General features: G+C 46.7%; 1 protein-coding gene and 1 long non-coding RNA gene across 2 annotated transcripts in view; one reads left to right on the plus strand and one right to left on the minus strand.

The window, feature by feature from the left end:
- The window catches only part of LOC125926989 (uncharacterized), a 78895-nt gene extending 77884 nt beyond the window's left edge, over window positions 1-1011 (minus strand). The window contains exon 1 of the long non-coding RNA XR_007459209.1: window positions 920-1011. This is a non-coding gene — a long non-coding RNA (uncharacterized LOC125926989). The remainder of the gene's footprint in view (window positions 1-919) is intronic.
- A 2-nt stretch (window positions 1012-1013) lies between these two features.
- LOC125926987 (myosin-13) overlaps window positions 1014-26144 on the plus strand; it is a 69174-nt gene continuing 44043 nt past the window's right edge. The window contains exons 1-9 of the mRNA XM_049636941.1: window positions 1014-1114; window positions 8159-8401; window positions 12005-12055; window positions 19721-19937; window positions 21505-21648; window positions 21737-21893; window positions 23992-24019; window positions 24107-24218; window positions 25350-25442. Coding sequence (XP_049492898.1) covers window positions 8265-8401; window positions 12005-12055; window positions 19721-19937; window positions 21505-21648; window positions 21737-21893; window positions 23992-24019; window positions 24107-24218; window positions 25350-25442 — 939 coding nt within the window. The 5' untranslated portion in view covers window positions 1014-1114; window positions 8159-8264. The remainder of the gene's footprint in view (window positions 1115-8158; window positions 8402-12004; window positions 12056-19720; window positions 19938-21504; window positions 21649-21736; window positions 21894-23991; window positions 24020-24106; window positions 24219-25349; window positions 25443-26144) is intronic.

A 26144-nucleotide genomic window follows, 5' to 3' on the forward strand; every position in this document is an offset into this window, starting at 1 on the left:
GGGGGGGGGGGGGGGGGGGGGGTCATGTGACGGAGGAGACCGTTAGCACAGCTGCTCAGAGCTGCTCCCTGTCACACAAGCTGTCGGGCCGGATTAACATTCCGGGGCTGACACCGCAGCTGTCAGGGAGCAAACGGTAAACTCGGCCTCCCGGCCGTGGCAGAGGTCCGGGCACATGTCACACATACCAGTGTCCCCGGCCACCTTCACGGCGGACCTCATGGGTCACATTTTTTTCCTAAGTGGGAAGCCGAGGACTCGGCTGTGGGCAGATGGAAAGAACCTTTGCTTAAGGGATGGGATTTACCAGCCTGATTCCTCCCTCCTGCCCCCGAGGGCCACCAAGAGGCCGCTTCCGGAGCCCACGAGGGAAAACAGAGCCCGTGCGGTGTCCAAGGAGAAACAACAGTCCCCGTGGGGACAGCGCCCAACGCAGGGCTCTTCTCGGCCCACGGCGGCCTGACCTTCACGGGTTCACCCAGAAACCGGGGTTCACGGCTCGCTCCGGGGAAACGGAGCTACTAGAGTCAGAGGTTCAAAGGACAAGGGCTCACAGCTTGACACACCCGCGTGACGAGCGTGGGCGGTAAAGGTGGTGCCTTTTGGGCAACACAGTCCTCCTCCTCGGGATTCGGGAAAACAATGCCGCTGAATCCCACGGCGCGCAACGCAAACCGGAGGGGGCATGACGTGCATGACAGGTATATTCGACCGAACCCCGCGCCCTGTGCAATGCGCGGGACTCAAGAATTTTCCAGAAGGTTCTAACGGCCCCGCCTTCAAGTTCGCGCCCCAAGCCCAGTTTCATCCCTGCGCCACCACCCGGCCTCGTGCAGCTATTCTCTGTCATCGCCAGCGCGAATAGGTCCTGAGGACGCGCGAGGCGCTCTTCCCTCACAAACCCCACACGCGCACTCACCGGCAACGCCGCGCCCTCGCCTCAGCCAGGTCCGCACAATGGCGGCGGGCCACTTCCGGCCTTTTCTTCCCTCCACCCGACTCCTCCCATGATGCCCTGGGGCGCGCCGGAAGTGGCCCCTCCCCTCTCTGGGAAATTCAAACTGTTTAGTTCCGGGAGTTTCACGGCGCGTCCCCCGAAGCCCACGCAGGGCAGGTGAGTTTTCCCGCATTTTCAGAGCTGTGACCCACTTCTCCCTCTCCAAACCCCAACTGGAGTATAAATGGAGAACCAGCTTTTTTTTTTTTTTTAATTTTTTTTTTTTTTTAACATTTATTTTATTTTTGAGACCGAGAGAGACAGAGCATGAATGGGGGAGGGTCAGAGAGAGGGAGACACAGAATCTGAAACAGGCTCCAGGCTCTGAGCTGTCAGCACAGAGCCCGACGCGGGGCTTGAACTCACGGACCGCGAGATCATGACCTGAGCCCAAGTCGGCCGCTTAACCGACTGAGCCACCCAGGCGCCCCCCAGCTTTTTATTCTCAATGGCCGGAACAGTATCTTCAGGAGCCAAATTCTTTCCGTTGGACTGAATGAAGCAGAGCTGCTGCTAGGGCCCATACTCAGCATGCAATAAAAAAGAACAAAGCTGCCATTATAATAACAGCTGACATTTGAAACCCGAAGTCCTTACCTTAGTTTGCAAGGCTCCAAACCATTTGGCCCCTGCCCACCTGTGCCACTTCATTCCCTGCTACTATTTCCCTGGCTCCCTTGGCCCCTGCCCTACTGGCCTTTTTTCCCTTCCTGTGCAGGCACACTCACCTCCCAGGGCCTTCTTATGGCTTGCTCCTTCACTTCGTGTCTATTCAAAGATCACCTCTTCAGAGAAACTTTCCCTGATTTATCAGTTTAGACACAACACAACCGCTATTTCCTGATCCTGCTTTGCCTTTCCTTCGGAGCATTTATCGCTAATTGACATCAGGTGTTTGTTTATTGTCTGTCCCTAGACAACAATGCATACACACTGGAATAGAATTTCCAGGAAGGCAGAGACTTTGCCTATTTAAAAAAAATTTTTTTAATGTTTATTTATTTTTGAGAGACACAGAGAGAGAGAGAGAGAGCACGAGCTAGAGAGGGACAGAGAAAGAGGGAGACACAATCCCAGGCAGGCTCTAGGCTTTGAGCTGTCGGCACAGAGCCTGATGCAGGGCTGGAACTCACAAACTGTGAGATCGTGACCTGAGCTGAAGTTGGACACTTAACCGACTGAGCCATGCAAGCATCCCGAGACTTTGCCTATTTTGTTCTCCAGCACTTAAAATCCAGCGCATAGTAGGTGCTCAATGAATGTTTGTTGAATAAACGATTGAATGAGTGTATGCTCACTATGTTGCTGGTTCTGTGCATGACAGCCTCAAAATTAGCAATTCCAGGTATGAATTCCGTCACCATCCTGGCATGGTGGGAGATCGCAAGCTGGTTCTAGGTAGCCCCATCTCAGCCAGGTTCGAGGGCGTTGCCATCATACCCCCCCCAACAACCTTTCAGGTAGGGTGATGAACTTATCTGGATTTACCCAGGACTGTACTGACCTTAAAACTGAAAGTCTCAGGAACTTCTTCAATCCCACACAAACTAGGAGAGTTGGTCATGCTGCTTTCCAGTATCCAGGCTCCATCTTGCATGTTTTGTCTTATTGTTGTGTGTATGAGTGTGTGTTTGGGGGAAGAGGGGTGCTATTGACTTAAGAGTGTTCTTCGCCATCTGAACAGGAAATTGGCTAAACGCGTCCGGTAGGATGGGAGGACTAGATGGACAATGGTCAGGGTGTGGTCATCTGGTGAGCTTCACAAAACAGCAACATAAGAGACAGGAAATAACAAGAAAGATGGCATTGTCCTGGCTTCCAGAGCCCCCTGGCACTGACAGAGAAAGCTCTAGAGAAAGCTCCTGGTTTCTAAATCTCAGGCTGTCCTGCTGACATGGCCCTGCCTACTCTTCCCTTTCCCAAACTATGGAATCACTTCCAAATAATACCCTGCCGTGCATTCATTAACGTAATCATCATAAGAACCCCATAAGTTAGGTTTTGTTATTATCCCCATTTTACAGATAAAGAAACAAGCTCAGAAAAGTTAAATAACTTGCCCCAAATTCAGTTTAAATTATGAAATCAGGATCTGAACCTCCGCATTGTGACTCTCAAGGTCCATTCTTATTACTACATTGCATGCAGATCTTAGCAACATAAATATACATTTTGGCTATGTCTGGCAAAGAATACACGTATTTTAGAATACATCATTTAAGATCCCAACAGTAGTAATTAAAAAAAATTTTTTTAATGTGCATTTACTTTTGACAGAGAGAGAGACAGAGACAGAGACCGAGCACAAGCAGGGAGTGGGAGGCAGAGAGAGACAGAGACACAGAATCCAAAGCAGGCTCCAAGCTCTGAGCTATCAGCACAGAGCCTGATGTGGGGCTCAAACTCACGAACCATGAGATCATGATCTGAGCCAAAGTCGGACACTCAACTGACTGAGCCACCCAGGCGCCCCCCAACAGTAGTAATTAAAAGTAATCGGACAAAAATGACACGCAAATGACAGGAGACCCTACTGCTGGCAGGGTATCAGTCCAGATTATGAGGCCAAGCAGGGAAGTCTCCAGTTTACAGAGCAGACCTTGCCAGTAGGATTTCTTCTTTGAACACAGTGTTCCCAGACCATCCACACAATCTCTCCCATGTTGTTTCAGAGAGGGTTGCCTGGTTTGTGTGTAATTCTGAGAAGCGTGTATAATTCTGAGAGCATTAGTGTCTTACAGGATCTTGCAAAGCCAAAAGCAGCTGCCTTGAGCAAAAACACAAACCAGACTTGGAGTCAAAGATGTTTGTTCTCGTGCCCCTCTGCCACTTACTAGCTGTATGACTAGCCGCTCAACCTTGCCAGGCCTCAGTTTTCCCACGTGTAAAGCTGATCGATCTATCTCCTCATTGAGATTTAAGGAGAATCTATTTAAATGATTCTTTTGATAATCCCCTATCAACTGTGCTTTGCAAAATTCCTATGTATGAATGCCAGCAGTGAAGAAGGGTATACATTGCATTTGAACAAGTTCTGAATTAGGTCTCTTGGGTTTGAAAGTAGAACAGGAAGGGAGTCTGTTTCCACCTGTAGCATTAATTAGGTAATTTGTCTGGAACCTCAATTTCTGATTCTGTACGGTCAGAATTAGATTAGATAATATTCTAGCACCCCCCCCCCAACTCTGGTTCTGGGATCTAATATTCTCACCCAAATCTTTAGGCAATGCAAATATGAATTAGTGTCACTCAGTGATGTACCTGTCCTATGACTTTCACCCAGAAATTTCTGTCCCTGGCTAGGGAACTTCCTGCTGCTTGCTGAAATTTCAACTGTTACATAAGCTCTTACATGGCTGTGAGGGGTAAGGTATGATCCCGCTACCAGCACAATTAATTGCCCTTTCTTCTCAAGTAGCCCTCTGAGGAATGACCTTGGTCACACTTATTTCCTAGTCCTCTCTATTTGGCCCTGCTACTGCCTCTCTCTTTCTTGCACCATCCAAATCTATGCTTCCTCTGAATGCATCTTGCATACTGATTGGTCGAGAGATTTGCTCCTAAGAAAATCAGGAAAACGTTTCCCTCCTCCTTGACACCTGCTCACTCCTTAATCCTTTGCCATCAAAGCTTCCACCCCCACCATCCTGCTGACATTAATGTCAAGATCACCTCCCTGACCAATGCAATGCCCTTTTCAGTCTTCTTTTTCTCTGGCTTCTCTATAGTGGTCTCCATTAGACCCTCTCTCTTGAAAATATCACCGCCCTTGACTTGTTCTGACTCTAATAATAAAGTTCCCTTTGCTTTCGAGTTCACAAAACCATTTTGTCACAAGAATGGAGAAAGCCCTTGTTCACAGATCTCCTCTCAGGTCTGGGAGAGATGGGATGATGGTGTGGTTGTGTGAGCTATGGACTATGGCAGGCGATAGCAGTGGGATAAAGATGAGACCCCCAAAAGGGCATGTGAGTGTAAAAATAGGCAGTCACCCCACTTACTAAAGCCAAAAGTAGTCTTTACTTGAGGACTCTTATTTTGTTGAGTAATCAGCTGAATAGGAATGGCAGAGCTGAAGGGCTCCCATAACAGAGCTGAGTACCAGTAAGAGTTGGGGGAGACACTCCGGGGAGGAAAGGAAATAAACCACCAGCATCCTTGTGAAGGAAAATGGAGTTTGTAGACCTGACATTTCTTTTTTTCTTTTTTTTTTTTTAATTTTTTTTTTTAACGTTTATTTCTTTTTGAGACAGAGAGAGACAGAGCATGAACAGGGGAGGGGCAGAGAGAGAGGGAGACACAGAATCCGAAGCAGGCTCCAGGCTCTGAGCTGTCGGCACAGAGCCCGACGCGGGGCTCGAACTCACAGACCGTGAGATCATGACCTGAGCCGAAGTCGGACGCTTAACCGACCAAGCCACCCAGGCGCCCCTAGACCTGACATTTCTGATGCACACTTTGAATACTTAACTCTAGGGAGTGTAATATAACCCTCTTCCACGTCTCCCCCCACAAAATCTTTAATAAAGTCCATGTTGCTCTCTTGGGTTTTTGGTGCTGATGGATTATTTGCTGTGGTCTATATCAAGGATGATGCAGGTGGAAACATAGTGTTTGTCATGAGCTAGAAACAGGCTGCGTGCAGAGACACCCAGATCAAGATGGAAATGACAGTATTTTGTTTGATCCCCCACACCGTCCACATTGCTTGGGCAGAAACAGAATTATCCATATGCTTTTGCAGCTGAAGGGAAAACAGCACAGTTGGTAAAAGGGGTGATGTGACTTGCCACAGTCACTAACTGGCAGAAGTAAAATGCAAACCCATTGGTTCCCTTTGGCTCCAACGAAACCTTCACTCAGGTATTTGCCCACCCGCAGAATGACCTTTTCTCCCCACTCTGCGTTCCCTCCTCTCACCTCCTAAACATGCAGCCTTCTTCTGAGAGAGCTTAACCTCCTTAATGAGTTCAAGTGTTGCCGCATACAGGTGACAGCTCCCCTCCCCCCAAAAAGTCCCCTTCCCTATAGACCTATGGTCTTCAGCCTTGACTTCTTTAAACTTTGAACACTTGTCCCTCCGTCCTGTCATCTCAAGTTCAATATGTTGAAAATCTAAACTCATCTTTCTCTCCTGTACTTCCTTGGGGCTGGGGTCATGCCCCTAGGTTCCCAGGCTGAAATGAGGGCTAGATGAAAGGCGGTCAAACCTGGAAGCCATCTAAGTCCCATGGATGCTACCTTCAGGGTATCCCTTGGGTTTTCTCTTTCTTTTTATTTATTTATTTATTTATTTATTTATTTATTTATTTATTTTTAATGTTTATTTACTTTTCAGAGAGAGAGACAGAGACAGAGCATGAGCAGGGAAGGGGCAGAAAGAGACAGAGACATAGAACCTGAAGCAGGCTCCAGGCTCTGAGCTGTCAGCACGGAGCCCAATGTGTGGCTCAAACTCACAAACCATGAGATCATGACCGGAGCCGAGGTCAGACGCTCAATCAAGTGAGCCTCCCAGGCACCCCTCTCTCTCCCTTTAAATCTCATTCTATCTCACTTAATCAAGGCCCTCCTTATTTCATACCATGATTATTTTTGTATTCAACACAAGTAGATTTTAATGTACTGACACAATGCGGGGTTAAGACTCAAAACAATAAGCCTATGGCCCATAGAGGTCTTTTCATCTCCAAAGTTTAAACATTTTCTCTTCTCGCTATACCTAAATGGGACAGTGAGGCAGAAAAAGTTTGATCCACATTAATCTTCTTCTTGAATCTGCAGGATGGACTCAGAGACAGCAGGGCACGACCATTGTGAAGGCCAGCCTTCCGGGGCTGTGGAGAGTTTTCACACAGATCTGAGTTTGTAGGGCCATCCAGGGGATAATGCTAACTCTCTAACTGCCTGCCCGCAGACTCTGAGTCTGTGCAATCATCTCAGCGAGTTTTGCAGCAAGGTTTTTTAAATAGTTGCTAAATGGTTCTGGGCTCCCCTGGGTTCTCCCCTCTCCACTATATCCTACCATCAGTTCTAGAAGCATCATCAAATATCTTTACATATATATGTTCACTGTGCTGCTCAGAACATCAAAAGATCCCCCAGTGATCTCAGAACAATGTCCCAACTCCTTCACTGGGCCTTGGAAGCTCGTGGCGCAGTCGGTTAAGTGTCCGACTTCAACTCAGGTCATGATTTCATGGTTTGTGGGTTCAAGCCCCATGTCAGGCTCTGTGCTGACAGCTCAGAGCCTGGAGCCTGCTTCAGATTCTGTGTCTCCCTCTCTCTCTGCCCCTCCCCCACTCGTGCCCTGTCTCTCTGTCTCTCAGAAATAAATAAATGTTTAAAAAATTAAACAAATAATAATAATATGAATATGAACAACATAAACCCCTCAGGCTGGTAGAGAAAATCAAACATAATATACGAAACTGCAAGATGAACTAGAAACTACTACAAAAAGTTCATTATTATCTCTGCAGCACCCCCCCACCGGCCGCCGCCGACTTCCTTCCTTCCTTCCTTCCTTCCTTCCTTCCTTCCTTCCTTCCTTCTTTGGAGAGATCTCTCTCTCCTCCAAAGCAGTATCACTATCACCAGTAACAATTCTGATGAGATTTTGCATATACAACATGCTTTAGGGGGTTCAAATGCCTTGTGCATACATCTAATCCGTGGCCCATCCCACTCATTTGGACGCTTAGCTGAACCTTGGAAAAGTGGCTTCTCCTTTCCCGTCCAGGGGCCCTGTCCCCACGTCTTTTATCAGCTCTTTTGAGGCAATGACCCCCTTTCGCATCCCCATTCCCCCCTGCAAGCACAGAACCTCGTGCCGAACAGGCACCCAAAACTGACATGCTTGTGGAAGCAAAAGCTTACAGGCACAGGTTCTCGAGTCAGAGAAGGTTTGAATCTTGTTCCCACCACTTACTCTTCACATGGCCTGGGGCAGTTCACTTCCACTGCCAGCGGCCCAATTTCCTTGCCTGTAAAAAGGTCACTAGAAAGATATTAATGCTCCCCTCACAGAAGGGACTATCACAAAGCTTCAGTGAACCTATATGGACAAAGCCTGGCATGCGGTGAGTTCTTAATAAGTGTAAACTACGACTATTAAGTGAAACTGAGCCTGATTCCGTTGTCTTTCCTACCACTCCACAGATTCCCCATGAATCCCCCGGATTCATTTATTCGCTGGAACGTCTACTCAACATCTGCTACGCGCAGAAGGCTGTCCCTTGAATAAAAGCAGCTGTGTTTATGGCTGATGGCTCTCTGTGGCTTTCTCCTGGGCCAAATGCTGCTAAGGAACAGAGACAACCTCCATGTGGATTACAGCCTTCTGGTTCCCTTCTTGTTTTCTGGAACAGGGACTAGGATGGGATTGCCCCATCAGATCCACAGGTACGAAAGTTACTCCTGTTTACTGAAAAAGATGGCTCCGATCCCTTAATGTGCTAATATCTTCAGGGAATCTCTGATGGCTGGCAACAGTGTTTGCCATTCTTCCAGTTCGCCACTGGGCCATTTATTTTGCAGCTTCCCTCAGAAGCAGTATTCTGCCAAATCTACTTTGGAAAACACCACATGGAAGTCTTATTCCTGTCTGTTCCTCCTCTACACACAGTGTCATCTTGTTCCTGTTCCTGTTCCTCCTCTATGCACACGTCAACTTTCCTGTGGCAATGCCCCACCTGTACCAGACTACCCACTGGAGGACTGAATGAGACTCTTGAGTCACCATTGATCATATATGACTTAAGTCATTCTGTGTTGCCATCAATGGCTCTAATTTTCTACACATTCAAATATCACTTATGTTCTAGCAAGAAAGAAAGAAAGAAAAGAAAGAAAGAAAAGAAAGAAAGAAAACCCAAGCAACCATAAGAGCTGTCACAAAGACCATGTATTGTCATCAGAACTCCGGAATTTCATGTGGAACTTACTGACTCTGAACTTCAGCATGATTCGAACTTTGTAATCTGCTTCCTGGTCTATACCAGATTAGAAAAAACAAACTCAGGCAGGTAGAGGCAAGCATACTAACCACAAAAAGAAATCACACCTGGGATGCCTGGGTGGCTCAGTCCGTTGAGTGTCCGAGTTCGGCTCAGGTCACGAACTCGTGGTTCATGAGTCCGAGCCCCACATCAGGCTCTGTGCTGACAGCTCAGAGCCTGGAGCCTGCTTTGGATTCGGATTCTGTGTCTCCCTCTCTCTTTGCCCCTCTCCCGTTTGTACTCTCTCTGTCTCTGTCTCTGTCTCTCTCAGAAATAAACATTAAAAAAAATTTTTTTTTAAGGAAATCACACCTGAGAGGCTGGCCATGAAGTTGAAGGTATAAAAACTAAAAAGCAAGGGGCGCCTGGGTCCTCAGTCAGTTAAGCATCCGACCTGGGCTCAGGTCATGATCTCACAGTTCGTGAGTTCGAGCCCCACATCGGGCTCTGTGCAGACAGCTTAGAGCCTGGAGCCTGCTTCAGATTCTGTGTCTCCCTTTCTCTCTGCTCCTCCCCCGCTCATGCTCTGTCTCTCACTCCTTCAAAAATAAGTAAAAACATTTTTTAAAAATTAAAAAAAAAAACTAAAAAGCAAACACAAAAATTCTTCACAATCTAGGAACAATTAGCACAGGGAAAAACCCACTATGAAAAACTAATTACTCTGATGACTGCTTTCCGTCATCCTCCCAGATGCCTGGATTTTTTTTTTAACAATAAATAAATAAATAACACTGGATGTGTTAAATGGTTGATCTTAAATTTTCCAGAAACTTCTGAGAAGAGGCACGCACCATTCCATATCAATGCTAGCTAGCTGAGATGGACTTACCGTCCGTGCTATTGATCGCCCATTGCTTGACAATTCATCCTGTGGTTCTGCCCTTCACTGACCTTCTTAGCACACCCTGCCCCAGTGCACTCAGCCCCTAGGACTCTCTAAGTCTCAAAGATCTGTGTCCAACGTCAAAATCCCTACGCAGCTGACTTGGCATTATGCAGCCTCCGCTGGTCATTTATCCAAGTAATTTAACAAGAGTGAGAGATCAGGGCTACGACGCATTTACATCTCACAAGTAAATGGTGATCCCCCAAATATAGCCAAGTTGGAGTGCTGGGCTGGCAGATTTGGGAGTATAAAGAGAGCTGGGGGGCCACACTCTCGAAACTGCTTCGCCGCAGCATCTCAAGGTAAGTGCTCACAAGTGCCCCCTTGTTTGCTCCATGTAGCTGTGATTAAACCTCATCAGGTTACAGGTCAAGGAGGTACGGCCACACGGTAGTCGTTATTGAAGACCTACTAAGCGTAAGGTCTGGTGTTAAGGGTAAGACAGGTGACAATACGGGAAGATAGATAATTGCCTTTCAAAAAGCTCTTACAAGGAGGAAAAAGACAAGACTGTAAGCAATTAGGAGACCAAAAGATGTGTAACCTGCAGAATAAAACTGAATATGACGCATCATTCCGCCTCTCTCCTAATTGTTTAGGTACGTGTTACACCACGCGGTTAGCAAATAAACATGTTAATTTGTGATATCTCTTCTGTGATTGCCTTGAACTATTATTTGAAATTTTTATGGTTATTTAAAAATTGTTTCCCATGTCAGGATTTCTGGGAGATGATTGCAGGAAGAAGCTCTCCCAAGCATTCTATCCATCCTAGGATGCCCCGTGGGCATGATTAGCTGGTGTCCAAGACTGGTCTTGCACAGCGTGCCTTGTGGACGGTGGGCTGGGTCACGTCTGACACTGCATCCATCAGAGGGGCCCCAGGCTTGGGAGACTCTGATTCCAGGCCATCGTCTCCACCTGAGTACCTCTCATGCATTCACAGGGCTAAGAGAAATCCTGGAGATTATTCTGGTCCATCTGTCTCGTTTAGCAGAAGGAAACCAAAGTTCAAAGAAATTACAAGAGCTTCTTGATGGAACCAGTGTTAGAAAACAGATTCTGCCTCCACGTCTTACTTGTTTTAAACTAAGGACTCAGAATATAATATGTAATCACTGAATTTTTTCCTGAAAATTTTGGTAAGAATTTCAGGGGATATAGCTGGAGATGATCAGAGACTCAAAAGAGAAAGAGATGGAAAGGGCAACAGAAATAATAAGCCAAGTGTTGAAATGTCTCTTCCTGCCCAAATGGTATTTCATGACAGGTCCCCTGGTTCCATAGAAGTACTGTGGAATAAATGGGAAGTTTGCTTAAATTAAATTTGATGTCAAAAATGTTCAGACTCTCACGGCTCCTAGAGATCATCACGTAGGTTATAAACTCCTAGACTGGAGATGCTTTAGTCCTAGACGAATTTTCAGCTGCCCTCCCTAACCTTCATCCTCTCTAGGAGAATGTAGACTATTCAAGGGAGTGTTTTTCCTACACGCCTGAAAGAGGCTTTGCCTACAATTCACACCTTTCTCTTATTTCCAAATTAATTAACTACTGGCTTTAAGCATCCAGGTTAAATTTGGATCATTTCCTCTCCCTCCTTTCTTTTTTTTTTCCTGACCGCTCACAGCCCCCTACTCTCAGCCAGAAGCATCATCTCCCTAAGGCCCCATAGCATTTCATCAGGCTCTTTCAGAATTTATGTTACTTTTCCTTGGTTGACGATTTATTTGATCGTGTCTCTTTAACTCTTACTAAATTTTGCATTCACGTAGGGCAGAGACCATCTTTATTCTTCTTTGCACCTCATCTTAAAGAACTGACACGGTACTTTGCACACACAGAAGATACTTTTTAAAAAGATATAAACCATATGTTGTAATTAACCAATTATTTAAAGAATAATCATTTAACCAAAGGGGGGGGAGTGGCAAATTTAATTCCATCCCACATCTGCTGTGTACCTTTTTAAAAGCAGAACTTGCAGCAAACACAGTTTCTATATTTATTTAAACTGTTATATAAACATATATATTATATATATATATTTATTTATTTATTTAGAGTTCACTTTTTCTTTGTTTGTGTTTGGTTTTGGTTTCTGAAATGACCCCCAAGAAGACACATTGCTCCTGAAGGACACCGACCATCGCTTTGGAAACCAAGAAGGTAAGAGTCAATTTCAACCAGATTTGAAATTAGCAAACTTTGTTTTACCTATTTTCATTCCGACTGCGCTCATAAGGAGCTGAAATTGAGGAAACTGAAACCAATTACTTAAGTATTCCTAAAGGCAGATTTCAAAATACGCAGGTTTTACCAAATGAAGAATAGTTCCCCAAATTTGCTCATTACCCTAATAGGCATAAAATACAGTGCAGAATTTTGACACACAAGCTCCAGGTCAATATAGTTAGTTGGCCCAGAAGGTAACGTTCAACGTTCATACTGTCATGATTAGTCTTCACACACAGGCTAACCTTGCTGTTCCTTGAGCAGTCTACATCATTGAATCCACCCAACTATGCCTTTCCTCCGAGAGAACAGAGATCGATTCAAACCTATACTAATAAAAAGCCCTTTCCTTCCCACCTCCCTGCAAGATTTGCATTTACTAGAGACAATTCCAGATGACTTAGGACCAAGGACACCAAAGTATAATTGAGTCATGACCCCACCATTGCCGACAAGATATGGTGGCTGAGGAACTCCCAGCCTGAAGGGGGATGAAAGAAATTCAAGAGCGACATCAGGTGCCCTGACGGCGAACAGATAAAGGGGGGTGGGGCACTCAGAAGGTGGCAATGGAGATTAAGTGGACCAGGGTGGCTGTCTCAGAAGACCCCCAAGGACAGGAACAGAGTTGGGGGATGAAGAGACAGGGCTGCATGGGCATATAAACCCAGATCCAGTTTTTGAAACAGAGAAGATGCTAATTAAGGGACTTGGGGAGGGCAGCGTCCAGGAGCACCATGAGTCACGCCTAGAGAGTTGGATCAGACCTAACAAGGCAAAGCTGATCAGCCAAGAATGAATGGTTTTATCCTTGGGTCGCAGAGCACAGTTGCATAACTATGACGAGAAGATCTGACTTAGCAACCGCACGCACGCAGAGGATTGAGGGGGTTTTGCTTGACAGTGAGCGGTGAGTCAGCAGGGGGACGGGGCTGCCAAAAGGCAGTCGCCACCTCGGGCGTTGCACCTGGGTCAAGAGAGGGGAGGGCACAAGGCGATGGAGGACGACATGCGGTTTGGATGTCATACTTTGAGAGATTAACAGCAGTGGGTTCGCCATGACAGTAGAGGAAAGTCAGAAGCACATCACGGAGGAAGCAGGTGAAGGTGGGATGGAGGCCGTTCAGCATGGAGAAGAGAAAGCTAAGAAGAACCAGAGAAGGGGCGCCTGGGTGGCGCAGTCGGTTAAGCATCCGACTTCAGCCAGGTCACGATCTCGCGGTCCGTGAGTTCGAGCCCCGCGTCAGGCTCTGGGCTGATGGCTCGGAGCCTGGAGCCTGTTTCCGATTCTGTGTTTCCCTCTCTCTCTGCCCCTCCCCCGTTCATGCTCTGTCTCTCTCTGTCCCAAAAATAAATTAAAAACGTTGAAAAAAAAAAAAAAAAGAAGAACCAGAGAAGCCGCCAGATGGGTTCAGAGTTGTCTTGTGGGCAGAAGGCTCGCACTCCCCCTGTTGTTACCAAGAGCCGGGATGCGGGTGGGTCGTCCAGCAGTTACAACAAGCCAGATTTTAGTCTCCAGCACGAAGAATCTTGAGCCCGTGAAAACTGTCCAAAACAAAGAGAGCTGTCCCTGACGGTGTTCAAGGAGGAGGGATAACCCCTTTCCCAGAATGTTGCTGACACCACTCGTGCCTCATCCTGGTAGTAAAATTAGGAGATCCTGGGTTCCGAGTCACGGTTAGAGTAGTGGCTAAAAGGAAAGAATCTGCACTTTAAAACTGATTGTGACTTGAAACCCACAGGAAAGTCTTGTTTCTCTGAGATGCCTAAAAATAGTTTGTCCGTGGGCTATTGTGGTTGTCCCCATCTTCAGGCTCTATTCTTACGCACGGTCACACATTCTGTGATATATCCATTTAACACCAGTACTGTTAAGTCCCTTAATGTTTTTATTTACATGGATTCCTTTTTTTCTTCGATTTTTTTTAATGTTTATTTATTTTTGAGAGAGAGAGCATGGGGGAGGGACAGAGAGACAGGATCCGAAGCAGGCTCTGCGCCAACACCAGAGACCCCACCGCGGGATTCGAATTCGTGAACCCTGAGATCATGACCTGAGCCGAAGTCAGATGCTTAACCCACTGAGCCACCCAGGCGCCCCTTCTTTGATTCGTTTTTTTAGTCACCCTACCCTGGACGCTTGCTATGAAAGTGTGGACCACTAGCTGAGACATTTGTTAGATCTTCAGAATTTCGATCCGACCCCAGACCTGCTGCATCAGGTGCATTTCACGCCCAGGTGGATTCATCCGCACGCCAACGTGTGAGAAAAACACTGCCTTATATCACATCACTGGCATCAACGGGAACAGCACACTCTCTAAATGGGAGGCTCATATCAATCACCCTGTTTGATCCATTTTAATTTTCTTCACATTTTTCATAAAATATTATCTCTGATCATGAGAAGCATCTTACAATCAGTGAAATGAGGACTGTAGTGAGGTGCGTTTTTTTTTATTTCTGAAACATGAAATAATTTACCTCGCAATTGATGACAGTTAGGTTTTGATACACTAATAGATTTAACGAACGCATAATTATTACAATTAAGAAATATTTGCCTAAGGTCATTTTGTGCAGGACCGATGGACCATGCCATGGTTTTGGAAAGAGTGGTTTCAGGAGAACAAAATAATGACTCAAGCTAGTAGTTCCCAAACATCGCTGGGTTTGAGGCCCTTGGGAAGAATTCAGGTTCCCCAGCCTCAGCCACAGAGATTCTGTTGCCAATGATTGACGTAGATCATTTTCCAACACTGGGTATCATGCTGAATGCTAACCCATGCTAAATCATGTAAGGTCATACACCTGTAACCTGACAAGATTCCCTCATTGTGCCAACAACTCTCAAGTGTAACCTGCAGATCTTCAGAGATTCCTAAGAACTTTTTAGGAGGAAAAGGAGATCCAGACAATTTTCATAATAATGCCTAGATACTATTTGCCTTGTTTCACTGTGTTAACCTAATGATGCAAAACAAGGGTGGGCAAGACTTCTGGTGCTTTATTACAAATCAAGGGATGCCACCAAGCCAGACTAGTTGGAAAAAAAATTGTTTTTAATTTAAAAAGCCAGTTTTGGGGGCACCTGGGTGGCTCGGACGACTGAGTATCCAACTTTGGCTCAGGTCATGATCTCACAGTTCATGAGGTTCTGCGAGTTCCAGTCCTGCACTGGGCTCTCTGCTGTCAGCACAGAGCCTTCTTCAGATCCTCTGTCTCCCTTGCTCTCTGCCCCTCCCCCACTTTCTCTCTCTCTCCCTCTCTCTCTCAAAAATAAGTGAAACATTTAAAAATTCTTAAAAAACTAAATTAAAAAATAAAAGCCAGTTGTACTTAAAAATTACTTACAATTTCCAGCAACAAAAATTATTAATTTTAGCATCCTTCAATTCTTGCATACATATATTTAGAATATTCTCTGTGATGAAATGGGAAGTCTGTGAAAGGCACTCCTGCTACGTACCAGAGTTAGGTGGTTGTCTCCAGGAAAAGCACATGCACAGTTGCTTGAGTTGCAATATGAGCTAGCCACTATATTCACACGGTGCCATCAATACTTGAAAGAAATGTGGTTTTCCAGAACTGGATATTTGGCAGACATGTTCTCAGAAAGGAATGAAGTCTGCTTATCATTTCGAGAAAAACACCTGACAGTATTTGTTACTAATGATACAGTTGAACTTTCTTTTTTTTTTTAATGCTTATTTATTTTTTGAGAGAAAGAGAGACAGAGCATGAGTGGGGGAGGGGCAGAGAGAGAGGGAGACACAGAATCCGAAGCAGGCTCCAGGCTCCGAGACATCAGCACAGAGCCCGACGTGGGGCTCGAACCTACAAACTGTAAGATCATGACCTGAGCCGAAGTCAGACGCTTAACTGACTGAGCCACCCAGGTGGTCCTATATTTGAGCTTTCAAGCAAAAATTAGAATTTTTGAATACTTGCATCTGCTACCACTAACTTGACAACTTCCTAATACTTGAAGAATTTTCTAATGAAGTCAGTGCAGACATTGATAATTGTGATTGTTTCATATACTGTATCGAAACATGTTAACATTTGGAAGTTTCGTATAACTCAGGGAACCAGTATTTTCCAAGGGATTCACGTATGATGTTCACAGGTGGGAAAAGATCCATTCAAAGTTCAAATACAGGGGGCGCCTGGGTGGCTCAGTCAGTTAAGCATCCAACTTAGCTCAGGTCATGGTCTCGCAGTTCATGGGTTTGAGCCCCACATCGTACAAAATATTCCTAGATACAGTTTCAGGTTTTATTCCACGTTGCAATTAGCCTTTAAGGAACTACCACTTGTCATGTTTTGGTACAATATCTAAGAAGAATATTCATAATTATTTGAAAAGACAATGAAAATACTCTCTCCTTTTCCAAACTATGTAACTGTAGAAGGCCAGATTTTCTGTATTTACTTTAACCAAAATAAAACAAATAAGCAAGGCACGCCTGGGTGGCTCAGTTGGTTAAGCATCCGACCTCGGCTCAGGTCATGATTTCACGGTCATGGGTTCGAGCCCCGCGTTGGGCTCTGTGCTGACAGCTCAGAGCCTGGAGCCTGCTTCGGATTCCATGTCTCCCTCTCTCTCTGCTCCTAACCCACTCATGCTCTGTCTTGCTCTTTCAAAAATAAATAAATGTGAAAAAAAATTAACAACAAAAATAAAACTTCCAGTAACAGACTGAGTACAGAAGCAGGCATGAAAATCCAGCTGTCTTTTATTCAGCAGACATTAAAGAAAGTTGCAAAAATAAGAAACAATGCTACTCTTCACACTAATTCATTTTTGTTCTGGAAAATATAGTCATTTGCATAAAAATGTATTATTTACGCTAACAGGTAATGGATTTGATAGTAATTTTATTTTACTTATTTTTTAAGTTTATTTGGGGGGGGGGAGGGGCAGAGAGAAAAGGAGAGAGAAGTCTAAGTAAGTGCCACACTGCCAGCACAGAGCCCAACATGGGACTCAAACCCACAAAGCGTGAGATCGTGACCTGAGCCGAGATCGAGAGTTGGATGCTTAGCCAACTGAGCCCCCTAGGTGTCCCTAATAGTAATTTTAAACGAATTAATGAATATTTTTAAATGCTCTCCACTTTAATTTCTAATGTCTAGTCTCTCCTCTGAAAATTTAACCACCATGGTTCAGCGGAGGCACTGACCAAAGTAGAATTACGATGCAGCCTAGCCGAATAAGGCCCAGAGGGAAGCAAATGCTTCTCTGCCTGTAGGAATAAAACCCCGCAGTGGCACCAGAAGGAATAATAAAACAACTGTTACCCATGAAGAGCAATTTCATAACGGGTAAGCTGGGGGAGACTGACTTCCAAGAGAGAACCATAAACAGTTCAATCCTCCTACTTTTAATAGGAAACGTAAAAGGCCTTATTAGAAAAAGAGATGAACTTCTCTTAAGAGAGCTATGGGGATACATATGTGTAACATCACTCTATAATCAGTTACAGGAGAACAAGTAGGAGGGAAACAGGAGGGAAAGGGAAGGTGGGTAACTGGGGGAAAAGAAGTGGAGGGGCCCCGGGGGGGGGGGGTGGTCAGAATCCAAAGAGGGTGGGATAAGCAGGTGCAGAGGCAGAAAAGGAGTCTGAGAGTCACAGCATCTGCAGGGGCCTTAGAAATAAGCTAGACTTGCGACCTCATTTTAAGTGGAAATAGAGGGGCGCCTGGGTGGCTCAGTTGGTTGAGTGTCGACTTCGGCTCAGGTCATGATCTCACAGTTTGTGAGTTCGAGCCCCACGTCAAGCTCTGTGCTGACAGCTCGGATGGAGGCTGGAGCCTGCTTCAAATTCTGTGTGTCTCTCTCTGCTCCTCCCCTGCTTGTGGTGTCTCTCTCTCTCTCTCTCTCTCAAAAATAAATAAACATTTTTTAAAAATTAAGTGGAAACAGAGGCCCGGTGAAGCTAAGTGGTTTGACCAAGTGCAGCACTGGGACGTTAAAGCCAGGTTTTCTGGCTTCTAAGCAGGGAAAATACATAGAAGGATCAATGAAGGGGGGGGGTGGTTTGGGGAGGGAGGGATAGGATGGAGGGAGGGAAAGGGGAGAGAGGGATGGGGAGAGCCACGTGTACACATACTCACACACACACACACCAGCCAGTGAGTTGTAAGGCAGCTGTTAATCTAATTAAACACTGCCTGTCACACCCTGACACTGTTACACACAAGTGAAATTTGGAGGACACTGCACGATGGCCAATACCTCTCAAGTCTGCTATGCCTAGAAATCACCTGGAGATCTCATTAAAATGCAGCTTCTGGGGGCACCAGGGCGGCTCAGTCAATTCAAGCATCCGACTTCGGCTCAGGTCATGATCTCACCATTTGTGGGTTTGAGCCCCACATCGGGCTCTGTGCTGACAGCTCAGAGCCTGGAGCCTGCTTCGGATCCTCTGTCTCCCTCTCTCTCTGCCCCTCTCCCACTCACACCCTGTCTCTCTCTCTCTCTCTCTCTCTCTCTCTCTCTCTCTCTCTCTCGTTTATTTTTGAGACAAGGAGAGACAGAGCATGAACAGGGGAGGGTCAGAGAGAGAGGGAGACACAGAATCTGAAACAGGCTCCAGGCTCTGAGCAGTCAGCACAGAGCCCGACGCGGGGCTCGAACCCACAAGCTGTGAGATCATGACCTGAGCCGAAGTCGGACGCTTAACCGACTGAGCCACCCAGGCGCCCCCCCAAAAAAATTTTTTTAATGCAGCTTCTGATTCTGTATCCGGCGTGGGTTCTGCATTTCCAGCACATCCCTGGGTGGTGCAATTATAACAGGTTCAAGGACCACATTTATAAGAAGGTTTGAGGCCAGCAGTTCTCAGATGTGGTCCCTAGACCAGCAGCAGCAGCATCACCTCGGAACTTGCTAGAAATGCAAATTCTCAGGCCCTCCCCCAGACCTACTGAATCAAAACTCCAGGGTTGGGGCCCAGCCCTCTGTGTCTTAACAAGCCCTCCAGGTAAACTCTGGTGCACATTAAAATGTAGAACCACTGTATTTGGCCATAATGCTTCCCATCAGCTTGCTGCCTAGAATGTTCTAAGTGAGTGTGGCAAGACTATTTATGTTCAAGTCATTACTTTTCATTGGACTGTCTGAAATTTCTACTAGGAACTATCAACATCCCAATCATTGTTTTCAGACACCCTTAAGATTTGGGAATCTTAAGGGGATCTTAAGATTTGAGATCACAGGGCTCAAACAAGGTATGTCATTAAGGAAGTGCTTCCCAAGTCCTCTTTTGTTGGACTCACCTTTGTTGGGCTCACTCTGGTTGGTTCAGACTTCCTTCCGAGCGTGGAGCTGAACTAAGAGATACCCCCCCAAATCAGCACCCAGGGATGAAAACCACCCCTCAACCATTTTTCTTAGAATGCAGTCTCTCCCTTAGCTCATTGCCCCTTGCCCACTCTAAGCCCCTAGACATGGTCCTAGATTCCTCATGACCTAAATTAATCCCAGGAGCTTTTGATCCGACCCCCTGGGATGGGTAGAAATAATAGGGTGGGACCCTTCAGATTCAGGAGTCACCCCGGCTCCAGACTCAGCCATCTCCCTGGTCTTCCCAGCCCCCCTGCAGTCATGAGTTCTGATGCCGAGATGGCCATTTTTGGAGAGGCGGCTCCCTACCTGCGGAAGCCAGAGAAGGAGAGAATCGAGTCACAAAACCGCCCCTTTGATTCTAAGAAAGCCTGCTTTGCAGTAGATGATAAGGAAATGTACGTGAAAGGTATGATCCAGAGCAGGGAAAATGACAAAGTCACGGTCAAGACGCTGGATGACCGGGTAAGTGTTGATCTCAGATGTCCTTGAAAATGTGGGCATTCTCATGTACCTTTGGCGTGGAATATTGGAAATCACATGCTAGTCCGTAGCAATGTGAAGACAGAACACAACTAACGTTGATCTATTCCGTAGTGAAGTGACATTTGCAAACGCCTTCATTCCTGCTTCTTTCGTTTTTCTGGGACTTGGGCTTTGAGAGTTTTTGTGATGTTTGCTTTGGAGAAAGGAGAAGGTTAGGGTGGCAGAGGTTGGACCATTTAAGGGAAAGATCGATGCTGGTTGCTGCTGGGTGGGCCAGGCAAATGTCATTCCCTAGGCTGCAGAGTGACTTATAGAGAAAACACTAGAGGCAATTCCTAGCTTAATGTAGAATTACAGGGCACCATTCAATTCAATATTCACTGGACGCCCACCACGCCTGGCATCCATCGCTTTGCAGACAGAAGCAAATCTCACAACCTGCCTTCCCAAAGTTTACCATCTTGTGTAGGAATTAAGATGTGACTGGCAGGTATGAGTCTCAGTTCACAAACTCAGGCATACAAGGCAGATCTTTATTTTATTTGTTGTTTGTTTATAGAACTTAACCTCTGATTTCAGCCTCTTTGCACTGAGCTGGAAATAAATTTTCTTCAGTCATTCTTGGGGGCCCCTCCCATGGTTGTGCCTCATTTTCGGAATCTTACACGGTCACACGCTGAGGATCTCACTGCTTCCCTGAATGATCTGAAAAGAAACAAGTCCCAATGTCTGAAGGTTCAGGATACACAGAATTTTCCATCTCCCCTTATGCTATCTTGGGTATCTACTCTAGTGCAGAGCAGCGGGGCAAATGAGTCTCCTTTCCTCAAGAGATTTGGCCCGTACCAACAAATCCCCGCCTTTTTGCCTTCTGAGGGGAAACCCACAGAAGGGAAATTAAGTAATAGTCTCAGAAATATACAGTTTGACCACGGACCATGGTGCAAGCCCAAATGCTGTAAATGCAAAGAATGATGGAACCCCGGAAAAGATAGGGAGACAGGAAACAGGTCACAGGGGAGGTGTCGCCTGAGCTGAACTTTGAGGGGTTCTGAACATAATTTCGGTGAAGGTACTCGAGACAAAGGAACCCATGTGAGCAGAGGTATTGAGGTGGAAATGCACAGAATACACTGGAATACTTCTTTCCAGCCTCTTGACCTTTGTCTCATATCAGCACTCACGGCAAATGGGTCGAACAGAGGCGGCCCACCCTGCCCTGGCCTTGGCCGTCCCGAGTCCCACTTGGACCCGGAGGGCTAAAGGGCTCTATTGCTGTGCGTACCTGTGACTCATTCCCCGAACACGGGATGGCATGCTGACAGGGGGCACCAGACCAGAACCGGTTATGCAGTTTGACCGGGATTAGGTTAATCAAGGATAGTTCTTTGTGGATCATCTCTGGGAACGGAGATGATCCATAAAGCTGTTCATGGTAATGGGGTGATCACACTGCAGTGTCGCACGACTTCCTCTGCACCAGGTAGAGTGGGGTACAGAGCATTGGCTCTCCTACTCATCATGTGCTTTTCCTCTCAATCCCCAGACACTCACCCTGAACAGTGACCAGGTGTTCCCCATGAACCCTCCCAAGTTTGACAAGATCGAGGACATGGCCATGATGACGCATCTGCACGAGCCCGCCGTGCTGTACAACCTCAAAGAGCGTTACACAGCCTGGATGATCTACGTGAGTGCCCTTTGGCATCTCCTTATTAAGCCGTCCCCCTCTCCGAGTAAAGACAAGATCCACATGCTGCATTTTCTGGTTTTCTCAGACCTACTCGGGCCTCTTCTGCGTCACCGTCAACCCCTACAAGTGGCTGCCGGTGTACAACCCCGAGGTGGTGGCCGCCTACCGAGGCAAGAAGCGCCAGGAGGCCCCGCCCCACATCTTCTCCATCTCCGACAACGCCTATCAGTTCATGCTGACGGGTGAGTCATTTCTTCAATCCGTATTTCTTATGAATAGTTTTTAGTTCCTTATTCAAGCCCTTTAATTGGACTGCTTCTCAGCTAATTATTCAAGCACTTCGATCATCTGGATGGGGTGATGAGCAAAGTGACCTTGGGAGACTCCGATGATTGCATGATGATTTTGCAGTATCTTCCATTAGCAGCCATGGTTCGTAGGCCAGTGCTGACGACTGATGCCGTGCTGCGCACATGCTTACTGGGGGGGGGGGGGGGGGGGGGACCAGGAACGCAGGGAGATGCCCTGCCCTTACCTCCACAGAATCCCCCAACATGAGCATGCTTAGAAGGGAGCCTATTAGTGGCAGCTAGAAAGCAAAGTTGGAGAAATGCGCATAGCAAAGTCCCTGCGCTGTCTTCCTCCCCAGACTCGGGTTCCTCTGTCTCTTCCCTAAATTTCCAGGAGGGCACAGGATGTAGAGATGTGACGATAGCGTCACGACACCCTGTTTTCTGTCACTTTGACCCGTGCCACTTTCACCTGACTCAATTTGGTGCAGACTCAAGAAGCAGAAGCAAGCCTCTGAGATTTGACGACCCTGAAAGTCATCTCCTAAACCTCATGTTGTCCAGACCTCAGCCCTTCCTCTCTCACACTCAGTCCTAGACATTACTGTACATTTCATATTTGTCTGCAAATCAACTAAAGTTACATCAATTTGAAAAGGAAGATTGATAGCACTATTTTTTTTGTTTGAGGAGGGTTTAATATTTTTTTAATGTTTATTCATCTTTGAGAGAGAGAGAGGCAGAGCATGAGCAAGGGAGGGACAGAGAGAGAGGGAGACCCAGAATCTGAAGCAGGCTCCAGGCTCTGAGCTGTCAGCACAGAGCCCGATGTGGGGCTCGAACCCACAAACCGTGAGATCATAACCTGAGTCGAAGTCAGATGCTTAACTGACTGAGCCCCCAGGTGCCCTGTGGAGGGGGGGTGGTTTTAAAGCTTATTTACTTATTTTAAGAGAAAGAGAGAGAGAGGCATGCATGTGAGTTGGGGAGGGCCAGAGAGAGAGGGAGAGAGAGAGAGAATCTTACGCAGATTCCACACTCAGAGTGGAGCCCAACATGGGGCTTGATCCCACAAACCATGAGATCATTATCTGAGATGAAATCAAGAGTCGGATGTTTAACTGATAGAGCCACCCAAGTGCCCCCAATACCACTATTTGTATGAGTTTCTAGGGCTGCTGTGGCAAAATCCCATAAAGCAGGTGGCTCACACAACAGAAATTATTGTCTCAAAGTCTGGAGGTGGAAAGTCCAAGGCTGGGGTATCAGTGTGGTTGGGTCCTTCCAAGGGCGGAGAGGCAGAATCTGTCCCCTGCCCCTCTTGCAGTTTCTGGAGGTTTCCTGGCTGTCTGTGGGGTTCCTTGGCTTGTAAAAACATCACTCTGCTTATACATTTGCCTTTACATGGTGTTCTCCCTGAGTGGATCTATCTCCAAACCTCTCCTTTTGATAAGGACCGAAATCATATTGGATTTGGGCTCCACCCACCCCAGGGCGACCTTATCTTCACCAATAGCACCTGCAAAGACCCTGTTTCCAAACAAGGTCACATTCTGAGGTCCTGGGGGTAAGGATCTCAACATATGAATTTGTGGGGGACACCACTCAACTCATAAGCGACTGTAAATGGAAAACCACAGTCACTTTCCACGAGTACAGAGTAAAGGTAAAAGAAAATCTCAATGACAACCAATCAGTGCCCATAGATTCTAATTAGAAGCCGTGCCTTCCCACAAGCCCTGAGTCTGAGACTTGTTCTTTGTTGAGAAAGGGCTGGCAAGGAGTTAAAGACCCATGAACAAGAAAAACTTGCACACTGTGGGATTCACTGTTCACTCGCCACGCTGTCCGTGGTGCACATCCCACATTTGGGAAACCTGCACCAATGGTCTCGAGGAAGATTAGACACTCCCCAGCCTCACACCCCTCGTTCAGGTCAGCGCCACATGGACCCCGACCACACCCGATGTTGCCCTGTGTTTTGTTTTTTGTTTTTTATTCCGTGTGTTTGCTGTTTCTTTATTCCGTCTTCTTCCCTCTGCATTTTCAGATCGAGACAATCAGTCCATCCTCATCACGTGAGTAACCTCTGTTTGCACCATGAGGACACGGAAGCCGGCACTGCCCCTTCCACCCTTTTATCTCCCTTACTTTTAAATCGGCAGCGGAGAATCCGGCGCAGGGAAGACCGTGAACACCAAGCGTGTCATCCAGTACTTTGCAACAATTGCGGTCACTGGGGACAAAAAGAAGGAGCAGCAGCCAGGCAAGATGCAGGTAAGCAGCTCCCTCCGTCGGGAGGTTTGCGGGCATAAGTCCAACTTAAAGAGTGGGTGAGCACCAAGTGTAGGCAGTGCGCCGCATCGTGTCCTAAGGGTGCTTGCGGGGCAGGGCGGGAGGTGGTGGCACCACAGCTCCGTCAGGAAAAGCCAGGGACAGGTGAGCAACTCACTATGCACTCCCCTCCAGGAGGGATGCTTCAGGCCAGGGGCTCTCAAAAAACAGGTGAGCGCACGTAAGAATCACCAGGAGGGCTTGTGAACAACCGATCGCTAAGCCCCTGGCCCAGAATTTCTGACCGAAATGCCAATCTCACATTCACAACGCTGACGCTTTGCATTTTCATCACGTTCCCTCTGTTCACGTAACTGGTCCAGGGATCACACTTTGAGAACCAGCTGGGCGGGACAGGAGTTTGAAAACTGCCCTGGAGACAGAAGGATAAGCAGTCGTGGTGGGGGCTGAGGGTAAAAGTTCTGCCTTCTTAAAAATTTTTTTTTAATGTTTATTTCTGAGACAGAGAGAGACAGAGCATGAGCGGGGGAGGGGCAGAGAGAGAGGGAGACCCAGAATTGGAGGCAGGCCTCAGGCTCCGAGCTGTCAGCACAGAGCCCGACATCTTCTTTAAGCGGACTTCTGAGCAATAGTTCTCATGACATATTTTTTGCTACTTAAAATTTTTTTGAGAACCACTATTTCTATAAGTGATCTCTTGGGGCACTTTAATTGCTCAATTCTATTTATACTTCTGAATCCAAATCTATTAGTTGGGTCCCGATGCATGCAGTAACGGGTGTATGTATTCTAAAAATCCATGCTTTATAATGAAGTGTTATCAGAGAAGAAAGGCAGCCTGAAAAATCAAGATGAAGCCTGAAATCTGGTGTGACCAGAGTCACATCAATGCTATACTAATCAGACCGTCTCCTGGATGGGACCTTGAAGCCTCCTCGGGAGGTGGGGGGTGAGGCCGTGGGTTCCTTCTCACATCTGCACTGGCCACCGGGCTGGACTGGTCAGCATCTCTCCTTGGACCCTGCCTGGAGCATACACACATTCGAGTCACCAGGGGGCTCCTTCAGGGGACAGTCCAAAGTCCTCCCTTTGTCTCTTCTTGTTTATTATTAGGGGACGCTGGAAGATCAAATCATCCAGGCCAATCCCCTGCTGGAGGCCTTTGGAAACGCCAAGACTGTGAGGAATGACAACTCCTCAAGATTTGTAAGACCCAGTCCAATTTTCCACACCCCCCCCCACTCCCACCCCAGAACCAAACCCTCTCCTCAAATGCTGGATATTAAAAAATGCCACATAAACCAGAATATAGCCAGCCCTATTCTACCCTCACGTGATTCAGATCTATCTGCCTTGCTGGGATATTCTGGTACACTGAAGAATGTGTTGGCTCATTCTCGGCAGAGGGAGAATTATCTGTCCCTCCCTAACTAGACAGCGACATCTCAGAGCATCCTGAAGTTACGGTGATTCAGGTTCCACAAGTAGAGAGCAATTCTTTTATGCTAAAATTGGTCTCTTGAGGCAGAAACTTTTGGGGGGGGGGGGTTGCAGAGGGAGAGAGAAAATCTTAAGCAGGCTACAGGCTCAGCACAGAGCCTGATGAGGGGCTCGATCCCACGAACTGTGAGATCATGACCTGAGCCGATACCAAGAGTCAGATGCTTAACCTACTGAGCCACCCAGACGCCCCTTGAGGTAGCACATTTTAAAATGTTGAAGTCCATTGAGCAATCTCATTGGCTTATTAGCCACATAAACCTTAGTGTGAATTAAGTGAGCAGCTTTAATTTCTCCAAGTCAGAGGCATTGGGAAAAGGAAAAGTCCTGTGAAGGCAGGAGAGCCCAAAACCTGGGAATAAGTTGATGTTGAAAATACTGAAGGATATGTTCCATCCCTCAATGTCT

This window comes from Panthera uncia, chromosome E1, assembly GCF_023721935.1.
Source record: "Panthera uncia isolate 11264 chromosome E1, Puncia_PCG_1.0, whole genome shotgun sequence".
NCBI lineage: Eukaryota > Metazoa > Chordata > Mammalia > Carnivora > Felidae > Panthera > Panthera uncia.